This window comes from Phocoena sinus, chromosome 5, assembly GCF_008692025.1.
Source record: "Phocoena sinus isolate mPhoSin1 chromosome 5, mPhoSin1.pri, whole genome shotgun sequence".
Taxonomy (NCBI): Eukaryota; Metazoa; Chordata; class Mammalia; order Artiodactyla; family Phocoenidae; genus Phocoena; species Phocoena sinus.
In genome coordinates, this window is record NC_045767.1 from 95146210 (window position 1) to 95161703 (window position 15494).

Sequence of the window (15494 nt, forward strand, 5' to 3'; positions counted from 1 at the left end):
AAAGAAGTATCTTTCCTCTGCATCCTGATACCATGCCCTCAGCGAAAGTGACTTGGAGGCAACCAGTCTTGCTGGAAGTGCTGAAAACCAGTTAAGTGGTTCTTATGCTGAACCTAATATGTAAAGAGAACAACTGTCACCGGGAACTAGTCATCTCTGGGCTCTTGCTACACATCTGTCAACTTGTTAGTTACCTAACTTACCACCTTAGGCTCGACGTACTCACTGCTCTGTCCCTGGTGCCTGACTCCTGGTAGAAAGTCAGTACTTATGTGGTAAATGAATGGATGGATGGATAGATCAATGGATAGATAGATAAGTGGACAGATGGAGGGATGGATGGGGGATGGTGTGGACTAAGAATGCTGCCTGCCATGTGAGTAAGCAAAGGATGTGACAGCCATCAGCCACTATAGCTGATGGTGCACCCTGAGGAGACTCGGGATGAGAAAACACAGGATACTGGCCCCAGGTGGCTGAGGTGCATATCAAAGGAATGAGTTCAGTGAGCCTAAACCCTTGCATCTTCCCAAACATAGGAAAGTGCTCAATTCCTTAACTTGAGGTATCTGGTTTTCTTTACTTAAGAGTAAGCTTTCGATGTTTGAACTACTGGTCTTTTGTCGCAAAAACTCCTCTGTATCCTGGCTCCCCCCAACCCCCTTGCCCCTTGGAGCAGGTCTCTCAGAATTATCCGAGTTGCTGTGTCTCGAGCTTAAGTCCTCAGTTTTGCCCGCCAAATAAAACATAACTCAACTTTTAGGCTGTGCATTTTTTTCAGTCGACCATAGTCTTCACAGATTACCTTGTACCAAGAATTGGGGTGGCCTATCACCCAGAAGGTACGTGTGGGGAGCTGTTGAAGTAGTGTACACGTCTGAGGTGCTTTATTCTTCCTGGTAGGTCCTGGACAGCATTTACTTCAGCCGGAGGTTCCATGTACGTTGTGTGGCCAAGGCTGTGGACAAGGTGGGCCACGTGGGGACCCCCTTGAGGAGCAACATTGTTACCATCGGAACAGGCGGTGCGATCTGCCACACCCCAGTGGTGGCTGGGACAGCCCGAGGCTTCCAGGCTCAGTCCTTCATCGCGAACTTGAAATACCTGGACGTCAAGCACAAGGAGCATCCCAACAGGTCAGGCAGGTGGTTCCTTCCGCGAGGAGATGGCAGAGGGAGTCTCCAGCTATGCTTTCTGTGTTTTCTGGGTGGGACAGATCAATGAGTGGTGCTTCTGCAAAATAAGAATAGTGGTGGGGCTTCCCTGGTGGCACAGTGGTTGAGAGTCCGATTGCCGGTGCAGGGGACGCGGGTTCGTGCCCCGGTCCGGGAAGATCCCACATGCCGCAGAGCGGCTGGGCCCGTGAGCCATGGCTGCTGAGCCTGCGCGTCCGGAGCCTGTGCTCCGCAACGGGAGAGGCCACAACAGTGAGAGGCCCGTGTACCGCAAAAACAAAAACAAAACAAAACAAAAAGAATAGTGGTGATGAGTGCTTCAGAAAACGTTTATATTCTTTGAAGGCCCCCTAAGATCTGGCCCCTTGTTATCTTCCTAGCCTCATTTCCCTCACCTTGTCATTTTCACCTGCCAGGCCACTCACAGGGAATCATGTGTAACTTCCCAGGGCTTCAGACTCTCTTAGGTGGCATGCCTCCGCCTTGTGGCTACTCCTGGCTCCAACTCTCCCCTGCTCCCTTCCACTCAGCGTGGTTAAATCCGATTGTCCCACTCTATCTAACCCATGTCATCTCTTCTAGGAACTTTTCCATCATTTCCCCCAATTTAATTTGGAAGCTCTTCCTTCCAGCTTTTCTGGTACCCATGTCTGCCTCTCTCAGAGCATCATCCTTTTTTTGTTTGTTTGTTGTTTTTTGTTTTTTTTTTTGTTTTTTTTTTTGTGGTATGTGGGCCTCTCACTGTCGTGGCCTCTCCCGCCGCAGACGCACAGGCTCCGGACGCACAGGCTCAGCGGCCATGGCTCACGGGCCCAGCCCCTCCGCGGCATGTGGGATCCTCCCAGACCGGGGCACGAACCCGCGTGCCCTGCATCGGCAGGCGGACTCTCAACCACTGCGCCACCAGGGAAGCCCCATCATCCTTATTCATTCTCTCCTTGTCGCCCCAGGAGATGATGATGGCAGGCAACATGACTGTTTATTTTGCATCCCCTCCGCCTAGAACAGTGCTTCTTGGCAGCTAAGAGGCACTCACTAAGTATCCAGTGAGCAAATGAGTAATAACACTGTGTAAATTGTAAGTCAATGGACAGATGTGCTTTTATTTTTTCCCTGTGCCATTATGATTTGGTTGGAAACTGGATGCTTTCATTTTTGCATGCAAAAAAAAGAATTTGTGTAGGTTATACATATTCATTAAACCTCATAGTATTTATGCATGTGCCTTTATGAGCAACTGAGTTCAGAGAAAGGGGTTCATTTGCATGACAAAAAGATTTGAACGTGGAGCCAAGAATATGCAAATCCTTCTTTTTTTCTAACAGAATGAAATTTATTTTTGTTAAAAAGCAATAACAGAGGTGCCCAGGGTTACTACTGACCCCTTCCTAGCAAAAGAGCCATCCTGTTCATGTTCTGAGGTTCTGATTCCTCTTTAAAACGTGAGTCTTTTTTTCTGGGAGGCAAGCTGTAGAAACTCAAAACGCACCCTCAATAAACATGCTGAAAATTTAAACTTGTGCCGTGAAAAAAATGGCAGCCCCTAAGTACAGTTCTGTTGTGTTGCAATATTTATTAAGCTCATATTTTATTTAGAATTGTGTACTACAGGCTCTGGAGAAACAAAAGAAGGGAAGGAGATGGTCCTTTGCCCTCATAGTGGAGAGGCAATATAAACAAGAGTCTGAAAGCACACAAGAAACAGCAGCCAGTATAAATAAGTTACAGATTTCCTGGTCCAGAGGCACCTAAATGTGGAAGGATGGAGATCAAGGCAGAGCTTACTGCAGATTGATGCCAGTGAGGCCTGGTGGCCTCGTTGGACTGCAGGGAGAGAGGGGAGGGAAGCCTCCTTAAGTTGGGGAGAGACCATATGAATAGTGGTTTATTACTATTTGTAGGCTTTTTTCCTGGGTATGGATACTGGCCTTAGTGTTTAAGAGCTCAGTGATGTCTTTTTGGCACAAATACTTTAAAAAAAAATATGCGGCGACCGCAACCTCCACAGACACTCAAGGTGACAGAGAAGGGTAGCAGTACCTGTGTCAGTCACTCGGCTTTAGCTCATGAGGAAACAAAGCTTCCACTTAAAGCAGAAGAAAGCTATAAAGTCATTTGTGATTGTGATGTTATCTTTTCTTGCACGCACACACAAAAAAATCTATGATTCTCAATTGCTATCAGTCCTGAGTCTGGAGGATCTCCTGGGGGCTGGAGAGAGGAGAATAACCCTACAGGCACATCATACCCTCATGTTCAGAGAGAAATCCTACATGGAAAGCTTCAGAAAAGAAAAATGGGTAAATTCATTGATGAAGACAAATTGAGTTATGAGAAAGAAATGTACCATATTAACTGCTTATAGCGGGCACCTAAACACTGATTTCTACCCTATTTTTTCCCTTAGAATCCACATTTCAGTGCAGATCCCACACCAGGATGGAATGCTGCCCCTTATCTCCACCATGCCGTTGCACAACTTGCATTTTCTACTATCTGAGTCCATCTACAGACACCAGCACGTCTGCTCCAATCTCATCACCACCCGTGACCTGAGAGGCATCTCAGGTAAGGGAAGAGTCCCCTGCTGATTTGCCCAGCCCAGCCCAGTGCAGTGACCCTTAGGGATATGGCTAAGTGCACTCTGCTTTTCATGTTTTCTGGTCCTCAAAATCTGCATGGTTAGTGGATTTCCTCCTTAGCAAGCAACCAAACACAGGCAGCTCGGACAGTGAAGTGAACAGGAGAAAACAGGGAGCGTGGAATGAAACTGACAGGTTGAACGTGCCTATTCCACTCCTTATACAACTGAACAAAAATAGCTGGACAGCTGTGAGCCAACTGCTTTCTTATCTGTAACATGAGGATAACAACTGCTGCCAATCAAGGTGGGGATTAAGTGTGTCTACATTTTTAAAGCGCCCGTCTTGGTAACTTTTAGCTCCTTCCTTCTCCCGTGTTTGGATCTGTGCTCTAGAATCCCATCATCTCAGCATTTTAGAAAGCTCACATGCAGATGTTAGATGTTATAGGATGATTCTCCGGGGGCAGGAGCTGAGGTGGAGCTTGGGGTGTGAAACGTTTATTTAGGGACCCACATCTCCTAAAGGGAAGGAGAGGAAGCAGGATTGAGCAGAGGGAGAAGTCAGCCTGAAGTGCAGCCGATGAAACGCCTCTTCAGGGAGCTCTGGAGAGAGCCCATCCATCAAGCTTGTCCTGGGACAGCCCCAATGGACAGACCTCTCTACCCGACCTCTCTCAGTCCTTGAATGCAGACTGCTCAAGCAAGAGTGTGACCTCGGGCTCTGCAGCTGATACAGACCTGACGGAGCTGACAGCTGCGGTAGCGCATCTCCGTGTTCAGCAGGGCAGACATTTTACTTTACAAAGAATCCTGTCCACTTCCATTCACCTTAGCAAGTGCTCACTAAACGTGCATTTCCTCCCTTCACACCTGATGAATCATTTAACAGTGTTTTGGAAGATAGGAAAGCATTTATGTGCTCTTCCATGTTCATTAAGCATCACTTTGGGTAGTGACGGTCTTTATACAGTAGAAATCAGTGGAGTGTAAATGATTTGTAAATCACTGAGCCACAGATGAAAGTTTAATTGGTCCACCTATGCAAGCTAGTGAAAGAAACATACCATGTTTATAGGCTGAAAGTTTGCACCTCTTCCTACTTAAACACAATTAAATTCAACACATGTTAACTGAGACCTTAGTCCTTGTGGGGCAGAGGGCTGGGTGCTGGTGTCAAACATTCTAAGAAATGCATCAGCTCTTTCAGAATACTATAGTTGCTTTGAGTACTACACAGATTTTAACCCTAATATTCTAAAATTGTATCTGTATTCAGCTCTCTGCTGCATAAAGGTCTTCATTAATTTAGAACAGTTCAGTTGCTTGGCAGCATTTGATCCAATGATTTTTGCCTGTAGCAGGGGAGGTTTCCTCAAGCATGATTAGCGAGCTATCTACTCATTAACACAAAATTAAGACTTTTTTCTCCAAGAGTTCAGCAACCATAAGAGGCAGGGGAGGTAGTCAGATATTTCTTTGCTGGCTCTCCATAAAAGCTATTTTTTAAAAATTGATCTTAAAAAATAACAATTCGTCATTAAATAACTTGATCTTAAATACTGTGCTTTCAAAAATAAATAATGATAATAATTCATCAACAAATTCTCCGTATACTAAATCCATTTCTCCAAGAACTGATTGTGGGGCTTCCCTGGTGGCGCAGTGGTTGAGAGTCCGCCTGCCGATGCAGGGGACACGGGTTCGTGCCCCGATCTGGGAAGATCCCACGTGCTGCGGAGCGGCTGGGCCTGCGCGTCCGGAGCCTGTGCTCCGCAGCGGGAGAGGCCACAACAGTGAGAAGCCCACATACCGCAAAAAAAAAAAAAAAAAAAAAGAACTGATTGTGAAGCATCGAACCAGACTGGCCGGGTGTGAGAGGCAGAGCTTCAGGGCATTTTCTTTTCCTAGACATACGAGGGCCACCGAGCTCTCGCTTCTTCATTTTTGGTCTTGTCTGTTCACCTTTTCTTCCCTGGTTCCTGCAGCCTCTTCCAGGAGTCTGTGAACCCAATCACTGTTTAGCACATGACAGGAGGCAGATTACAAACTCCCATCGCATTCCCACCAACCTTGCGTTGAGAGCCGTGAGCTGCTCTACTAATGGTCTCAGGTAGAGGGAAAGCTGTCTCATGTCCCAAGGATGTGTCTTCTCTCCCTACGCAGCTCCTGGGCAAAGGGCAAGTCCACAGACTGAGTTACTGTTCCTTGCTCCTCCCTCCCCTGCAGAGGCAGGGTTCCTGGACGACAGGGTCCACGACAACATGGCCCTGGGGCCTGGCTACGACCGCCCCTTCCAGTTTGATGCCAGCGTGCGGGAGCCCAAGACCATCCAGCTCTACAAACACCTGAACCTGAAGAGCTGTGTCTGGACGTTTGATGCCTATTACGATATGACGGAGCTAATTGACGTCTGTGGGGGGTCTGTAACTGCCGACTTCCAGGTGGGTGCCCCGGAGGTCTGTCTGAAGGCTGCGTGCATCTGGGTGTCATGTGAAACTTTGTTCATTCCTGAAGCACTTCAGCTGGCACGTTGCGTCCTGTCTGCCCCAGAACTGCACCGACCAAGGGAGTCTTCTTTATAAGTCCCTCAAGAGAGCCCTTAGCAGCATCGTGGCCAGAGTGAGCCCCCCAAAGTCGTCTAAATCAGTTAATTGGAAAATTAATGTGGAAAATGTTTAAATTAAGATGAAGAAAATTAACTATCTGGCGCAGTCATTTATATAAAAATCTAATAGTTTTACTTCTCTAGGTATATATTTTTTTCCTCTGGGTATATTTTGGAAAGCCAAAAAGATTTACCTTTGATTGGAAAGTTATTACTAAGTCGTTGTGTTCTCCCCACATGGGGAAATGAGTCCAAATGACAGGTGGAGCGCCCTGTCTTTCCGCAGACAAGTAGAGCACTGTTGTCTCGAGCGTGGAGAGGTAAACTGTCGAAAACACCTTGCTTTCATACCTATTCCAAACCTATGCCTAACTGACAACCCTTGTGAAAATAGACACTTTTTAATGTTTAATAGTCGTTAAACATCAGTAACCAAAAAAAAAACAAAACTGTTACAGCAAGAAGTCATAGTCATAGGAGGGCCGTTATATCAAAGGGACTAGGCTAATGCGTCCTCACGGGAAAATTGGTTCTACCCAATTCTGAGTCGTTACCTCAATGAACTAAAAATCAGATGTTTGTTCTCACTTCAAATCAGGTTTAACCACACTGTAAGAAGGGAACCTGTAGAGGGACTTAGAGTAATCATTTTACATAAGTTTCTTTGGGTAAAATTCATTTTGATTTCTTGAGATGCCTCTCATTTTGGTTAACTCTCATTTTGTTTATACTAGCGCCCTCTACTGAACAGAATTTTAAGGCATTCTTAGGTTTTCTTTCTGTTTCTGCAGTTGCATAACCTGCATTCACCTTCAAAAATGCAAAGCTAAATGATTGTTTCTTCCTCTGGCCTCTCAAAAATTAGTGTTCTCTGTTCTCCATGACTTTAATTACAGTTCTGGATATTTTTATTCAGCATATGCTTAAAAATCACAAAGACGGGCTTCTCTGGTGGCGCAGTGGTTGAGAGTCCGCCTGCCGATGCAGGGGACGCGGGTTCGTGCCCCGGTCCGGGAAGATCCCGCATGCCGCGGAGCGGCTGGGCCCGTGAGCCATGGCCGCTGAGCCTGCGCGTCCGGAGCCTGTGCTCCACAACGGGAGAGGCCACAACAGTGAGAGGCCCGCGTACCGCAAAAAAAAAAAAAAGGAAAAAAAATCACAAAGACAAGGAATTTTTATCATATATGTCCTACTTCTTAAACCAATAGAGAAAGAATATATACACAGAAGTACTTCACTGTTGTCTGCTTCTTTAAAAATAGTTGAAACAGGTGGTATATGGTAGAAAGAATATAGAACTTAGACCCAAGCCCTAGTTCATATTTCTTTATCAAATATCAGCAGAGTTGGATGAGACATAACCTCTCTGAACCTCATCTGAAATTGTCTCTATCTCAAATGAGAAGGCATTTTAGCAGTGTCTGGCACAAAATAGTTGTGCAGTAAATATAATGGCTGTTTTTTTTCTTTTTAAGGATTAGTAAGTAATATGAATTTAAAGGAGAATAAACAGAAACAGGAAAAATTAATTTTGCCAGTCAGCTAGAAAATTTATGGAGGTTATAATATCAACAATGATGAGATTGGGGCAAGCATATTTAATAACACCTGTATATTAAGGGGACAGGACATGGTGTGAAACCCAGATAAAATCTGGAAATTTTTTAAAGAAGACAGAGTAAGGCATTTCACAAAAGATTAAGTGAATATGGAATTAGTGGAGTCTTCAGAGAAATTTGGAATCCAACTGACAACTTTGAATACAAAAGAATACTTTGGAAAAATAAAGTTTTGATGTTCTAAACATTGATAAAGCATTCGGCTCTTTCCATTAACTACCCATGGAAACACTTTACATGGGTAAAGTATTTTCAAACAAAAAATGTGTGTAAGTTCCATAGTGTATTATAGCATTTGGCCAATGACAAAATAAAATAGTTTTAAACTAAGCTTTTTGGTTATAAAGGAAATATATATTTATGGAGGAAAACATAGAACACATTTAAAAGGGAATAAACCAACTCCCCTACTCATACACACATATACACAGTTACCTTCTTCATGAAAGCTTCTGCTCATATCGTGTTATCTTTCAATTGAGTTTTTGTTTATTAATTGCATAGTAAAATGAAAATTACAGAGCCGAATTAATAGCAGTAACAGGAACCCCTTTAGAAAAAGGTTCCCTTGGAAGTGTGACGTGCTGCCTTTTCAAAATTATTTCAACAAAGCGTGGAATGGGATGGGAAATTATCCAAGTGGGCGAAGCTCTGAGCTGTCAGTTGGTAAGTTTCATAGGAATGATATCCAAATCCCACGACCTTATTTCCTTTTGGAGGAGATGTAAGTACTCACTAAAACATCCAAGTCAGCCTCACGTTCATCCAAGGATCCAGGCTTGGGCATCTTCCCAGTTAGGGTTGCTTCATGCTCTCCCACAGCTCACTGGAAACTACGGTCAGCCAGGGACTGTGTGCTGACAGTAGATCCCAGATCTGCCCAGCTCCTTTGTGAATAACTGTGATGCCTGAAAAATCTCAGCCAAGGCTTCCAGCAATGAACAGTGTAGGCAAAGCTTCTCACACGTCAAAAGTGTTTTTGTTTAAGTGTCACCTCCTCAGAAAAGCCTTCCCAGATTATCTTATCTAAAGAAGCACTGGCCACTTCCCATCCCTTTATTTACTTTATCTTTTAATTTATGTATCACGTTTACTAGGCTGTAGCTTCCATTAGGGCAGTGATTTTGGTTTTTTCCCACTGCTGAGGACCCAGTTCCTAGCCTGGTGCCTGGCACAATCATGGGCGCTTGATTAATACTGAATAAGTGACTGAGAGAATGAAGATTGAACCAAGATGTGATGTTCATATGCCTTTTCATCCCGGAGAGAAATAACCCTCTCTGTGTGCACACTGCGTGCTTGGCAGGTGAGAGACTCTGCTCAATCGTTCCTGACAGTTCATGTGCCTCTGTACGTGTCCTACATCTACGTGACAGCCCCCAGGGGCTGGGCCTCCTTGGAGCACCACACCGAGATGGAGTTTTCCTTCTTCTATGACACTGTTCTCTGGAGAACAGGTATACCCACTGACATCTTAACGAGTCTTACCTTATGCTCAAGCAAGATTAAAAGAAAAAAAAAAAAAAAGTAGAGACTTTTAACAGTGGCTGCATTCCTCATCCTGTTATCCTATATGCAGTCAAAGGAGAGACAGGTAAAGTCTAAAAAGTGTATAGACCTGTGGTACCTGAAAAAGAATGATGTTGATATATGTTGATGCTGGAAGGCCTCCAGCATCATGGTACATTCGGTCCAGAGAGCGAGGGGCCCAGAGTAGAGGGCGGCAAGTGACAGGTCCTATACTGCCCGGAAGGGGGTTCGCACGAGTGCGTGTTCTTTGGAATACAGTCATGTTCACTTTCTCCTAGGTAAAAATGGTGTCATTCATGTTGTTTAAGGATCAAAGGGTCTTGAAATCAGATGCACGGAAATGGAAAAATATATCAAGAATAACCTGGGTCGTTTTATTCATTTAGCATCGAGTTTGCTCTTTTGTTGCATTTTTTAAAGTAGGGATTTTAACCCTAGTTTTACTTCAAAGACTGCAATGCTGAATATTTTTAAATGACCTTCCCCTCAGGCTTGTCTCTGTTATGGCTCTCTTTGAGAGGAGCCCTCAGCCCGCCAGGGCCTGGCTTGGTGACAACCCTTCAGCTAGGAATTCACACCTCTCTTGTGAGACCCACCTTCTCCTACTGCTGCCCCCTGAATGTCCCCTAAAACTCCATGAGTCTCTCCTCCACTCACTCTAATCACTGAGTTGATTTTTGCTTTTTCCCCATGTTCAGTGTCCTATACTTCAAATACAACCCCAAGCTCATTTGCCCTTATCTTATTGATCCCATTCTTCCTCTCTCCCTCCCTGGTGGTGATTTACTTGATCTGAGGCAGAGTTACTTGATCTGAGGCGATTTCTTTAAATAGGGTTTCACTTCTAGTAATGGAAAATAGAGTCCTTCCTTCTGTTAATGGTTTAAGCTCAAATCATTTATTTGCTTTATATTTCTCATAGGAAAAAAAACTTCAGGGAGTTTTCACACTCTGGGTCAGATAATTCCTTGAGCTTGGGGTTTTTTTAATTTTATTTTTTCCCCTCCTTTGGTTACCCTTTAGTTTTTGGTCATATTGAACTCAATGGGTATTGTGATTGCAATTGCCCATATTAAAGCCACAATTGACTCATGTTATGCCATGTATAGCTGGCCTTCTACAAGCTAACCTTTAATTTTCCATTGCTTTCAATATGAAATGTAGCCACCAGGACATTGGCTATGGTTCTGTTAAGTACTGAAAGGTGTCCTGGTGAGGGAAAGAAAATACAGTATGAAGCCGATGTGCTGTAACCACGTCCTGGTGCAAAGTTAATAGTAAGAAGTTTTAGGGACCAGTTTTTTCTGAGCTCTGGGCTGGGACCCTGCATCTGGGCTAAGTGGCATCTTCAGGTATAAAGAGACTATGTCAAGAGAATAGAATTGTAAGAAAAGAACCAAGTAGAATGAACTGTCTTACAACGTTAACTGGCACGTGTCTCTAAATACTCCATGTTCATGCAAATATGTAAATTTGTCCTAAGTTACATTCAAGTAAGCGTGCAGCTCTACTTAGAAGTGTCCCTGGGATAAGTCGCATGTAGGCTACTGTCTGGGAGATCTTCTCCAAGCCCTCACTTGGATGTCTTGTGTACGGTTGCCTTCCCAGGAATCCAGACGGACAGTGTGCTCTCTGCCAGACTTCAGATAATAAGAATCTACATTAGAGAGGATGGCCGTCTGGTCATTGAATTCAAGACCCATGCCAAATTCAGAGGTAATATCAGTGCCATTTTTTTCCTGAAGTTTTTTATTACTAAGAAACATTCAAACACAGAGAAAAGTTGAAAGAATAGGACAATGAAGAACAAAGTCAACAATTATTAACATTTTGCTCTGTGTGTGTTGTACATACACATGTGTGCGTTCCCATTGTTTTGGTCACACCATGTGAAGACAGGTTGCAGGCTTCATGCCAAGTTACCCTAAATACTTCAATAGACATCTCCTTAAACAAGGACCTTCTCTTATGTCGCAACAGTATTACCGTAGCCAAGATATTTCACACTGATCCGATAATATCTAGTCCCTATTCTTATTCCCTCTGTTGTCTCACAAATGTCTTTTCTACTTGTTTTTATGTTTGTTTATATTTACTTAGCATCTGTTTATATAAAAGGAAGGTGAATCTAATCAAGATTCATATGTTACAATTTGGCAGTTATACCTCTTTAGTCTCTTTCAGTATAGAATAGTCTCCTTACTTTTAATTATTCATGACACTGCATTACTGTAGTTTTAAAGAGTGGAAGTGTCTTGCTGAGTAACCCTGATCTTTTTAATGATGTTTACAATAGCCTCCTTCCACCAAGGACTTGAGCAGCCCTAAATGAGGGGTTTTTTAATCTGAAATTGATATTTCTATTTATAAACTACTGTGATCTTTCTACCTCCAAGAGACACGTTGGTTGGAATTCAAAGCTAAGTGTGTTCAAGGTTCATTGTCACATAAGGACTCGTATTATCGTGAATATGCTCGTTAGCATCATTTCTACAAAGCATATTCATATTGTTTATAAATGTATAGGACCATAATGGCCATCATGAGTAAGGTGATGGGCTGGAATAAGAGGCCATGCTGTCCCAACCTGTGTGGAATATATTCTCAGAGGCAAGTGGGTAGGTATAACCTTGTTTTATAGCAGAATATTAAATCAGTTCTAAGGCTTTTATAAGGGATTCACCGCAAGCACAATAAAACTTACAAATAAGTGTGTGTTTGTTTCCCCTTGAAATAGGACAGTTCGTGATCGAGCACCACACCCTCCCTGATGTGAAATCATTCATATTGACTCCAGACCATCTCGGAGGAATTGAATTTGACCTGCAGCTCCTATGGAGTGCTCAGACTTTTGATTCTCCTTACCAACTCTGGAGAGCCACTAGCTCTTATAACAGGTGAATACAAGATGGAGTTCAGGGGTAAATCTGGAAAGTTCTCAGTTTCTTTAAGGGCTTTTCTTCAAAAGCTGGGTTTCTATTTTAAAACGGAGATAGAAACAACCCTCTGGCATATAGAGAAAGAAACAGATGTAGCTCAAATCAGCTTCTGATGTGTAAAGGGGGAAGTGCTCACCCGTATTCCAAGGGTAAGAACAGGCAGGGTGCACATCACTTTCATTCACCTCCCACTGGCCAGAACTTAGTCACATGGCACATCTACCTGCAAAGGAAGCTGGGAAATGTGTCCAACTAAAAGCTTAGTATAATAAAGAAATTTCATTCCAGTTACCACAACCAGTGCAAAATCCAGGATCTCTGGTTTTCAGGTCCAGATGTCACACCTTACGGTCCAGTGTCCTATAAAATAAATAGCAAGATTTAGTCCCCTCCCACACCCAATATAGAGGTAGAATGAGAATTGGATAAATACAGTAAAACATCCCATTTGTAAAACGGGAGAATAGGGCAAACAAAATGAAAACTTTTACCATGAAAAGGATAATGGAGTCTACTGTAAATATTGTTAACCCCATTTTACAGATCACGAAATTAGAACCATATTTAGCATGAAAACCTTATTCTTTACAGTTAAGAAGTGGCAAATTGTCTGAAGAATCATTTTCAAAAAGATTTTTTTAGTTACAAATGTTTGGTCTTATATCAAGTATTTTTTGTGTATACTGATTCCTTTGAAATCAATATATAATAAAATAATCATTAGGGGCTGTGTTTCCTAGAACCTCATGAGATTGTGCAGGTACTTGTCCCAATTTATAGGCAGAGAAATGGTCCTCTTGAAATCCCCTGCTGACTCCCCACCACTTACCAAACGCAGTCCAGCTCTTTGAGCAAGACACATATCCTCACCTCTAGCCTCACCTCAAACCCAGCCTTCTAACCACATGAAACATCGCCCCAGCCCCTGAAACCACCAGCTCATCCATACCTCTGTACCTTTGCAATTCCCCTGTCCTTCCCGCTCTTTTCCTCTGGCAAATCTCAAAGTCCTCTGAGCTCCAACTAAAATGCTGAACCCTCATGACACCTTCCCTGACTTCCCATACAGTGCTAGAAGCCCCTACTCCTTGTTCACACATTGTTCCAGCTTTTACTGTAACACAGCTCAATATATTTATAATGCTCTAAGTGGAGTCCCATTTCCACTAGATTGTGAGCTTCCCAAGGGTAAAAGCCATGCCTGCTTGATCTAGAAGCCCCAGAACTGCAGGTTTTAGCACATGGTCAGTCCCGAATAAACATCCTTTAGTAGCTAACATTTGAGCTAAGGAGGTAAAATCCATAGATAAACGGCACAGTGACAGACAACACCAAGTGTTCTGTGCTGTGTGTGCTGTGAGCCGTGCAGAGCCCTGAGCACAGCTGCTCAGCGAGGGGAGCTCAGGCCCAGCACGGGCTGGAGAGCTGTCCAAGGCTTCTAGGGGAGGCGGGGCAACTGGTGGGAAATGTCTAGTTTTCAGAAAGGAGGGGAGAAGAACTACAGGATTAAAAACCTGCATCCAGGACTGTGTTTGGCCTATTTGCAGGGATAGTCAGGAAGTCGACCTAACTCATATTTAGGGATGGGAAAACATAGGACTGCAGCCTGGGGAGACCATACCATTTGTCCTGCATTCATGTGTTCAACAAATATTTATTGAGCTTTTACTATGTGTCAGGGAAGGTTCTGGGCACTTGGAATACATCAGTGGACCAAATAAAGATCTCTGCACGCAGCAGTGGACATGATGAATGAGTACAGTATCACATGTTAGAAGGCGATGAGTGCTGTGGAAAAATAAAAGGTCGCGAGCAGGGTCAGGGGAATCAGGAGTGGAGGGACCTTGTAATGTTGGTTAGGATGTTCAGAGTAGGCCTCGTTTAGAAGGAACATTCAAGCAAGGACTTGAAGGTGGTGCTAGGGTTAACTATGCAGAGTACCGGGGAAGGGGTTCCTGGCGAATTTCCTGGGGTGTCAGAATTCTGGCATGCTCAGGGAACAGCAAGGAGGCTGGTGTGGCTGGAGCGGAGTGAATGAGGAGGAGGGTAATAGGCAGGAAGGAGCTGGGTGTCGGGCCGCCGTGGAACCTTCTAGGCCAGTGTACGGACTTTGTCTTTCACTCTAGTGCAACAGGAGCCGCTGCAGGGTTTGAGGGGAGGAGGAACAGGATCTGGCCTGACTTTTGGAGAGCAAGGGTCAGGCATGGACACTTCTGCCTAATTAACTATTTCTATTAATTAAGAGTTAGTATTCACGTTATACAGGTCAATTTTTGTGTAATTCAAAGATAGCATACAAGATCTGGGCTTCCCTGGTGGCACAGTGGTTGAGAGTCTGCCTGCCGATGCAGGGGACGCGGGTTCGTGCCCCGGTCCGGGAAGATCTCACATGCCGCGGAGCGGCTGGGCCCGTGAGCCATGGCCGCTGAGCCTGCGCGTCCGGAGCCTGTGCTCCGCAACGGGAGAGGCCACAACAGTGAGAGGCCCACGTACCGCAAAAAAAAAAAAAAAAGATAGTATACAAGATCTCATTTCCTGCTGGTCCAAGCTTTGGAGAAAGATAAGGATCGTGTGAGAAAACTGCAGACATACAGACACAAGCTTTGGGGGCATGAAGGCGCTTAGAAACTAAGCCCTGAAAGTTCGCCAGGTTTGGCTAAATTCATACAACCGTGGCAGAGGCAAAGCAAGAGTAGGGTTAGACTATCTTCCCGTTTCCAGCCTGTGCCATCCCACTAAACTGAACACAGGCTGTGTCCTAAAGGTTTTATTTCCTTGTTTATTTATGTTTACCAAATCGTTGTTATCACTTTACTAATAAACAGATACAAATAATACAAAAGAAATGGTCAAAGGATGAACACAGAGGATGTGTTCACGATCACAATAGTTAGAATTAGGATTCACGGCCCTGAGCACCTCATTCAATGGATGGCAGCCTCCCAGGGCCCTTGAAGAGTCTTCCTGAAGCTTCTGGCTGTCTGGCTGCCTTCCAGGCAAACTGCCAGGGCTGGGCTGCTACCGATGACAGGTGTGGGAAGT

General features: G+C 44.2%; 1 protein-coding gene across 1 annotated transcript in view; it reads left to right on the forward strand.

Annotated features, from left to right (window-relative positions):
• The window catches only part of FRAS1 (Fraser extracellular matrix complex subunit 1), a 458507-nt gene that overhangs the window by 426019 nt on the left and 16994 nt on the right, over positions 1–15494 (forward strand). Inside the window, exons 64-69 of the mRNA XM_032632915.1 lie at positions 904–1136; positions 3583–3743; positions 5986–6200; positions 9290–9440; positions 11122–11229; positions 12251–12410. Coding sequence (XP_032488806.1) covers positions 904–1136; positions 3583–3743; positions 5986–6200; positions 9290–9440; positions 11122–11229; positions 12251–12410 — 1028 coding nt within the window. The remainder of the gene's footprint in view (positions 1–903; positions 1137–3582; positions 3744–5985; positions 6201–9289; positions 9441–11121; positions 11230–12250; positions 12411–15494) is intronic.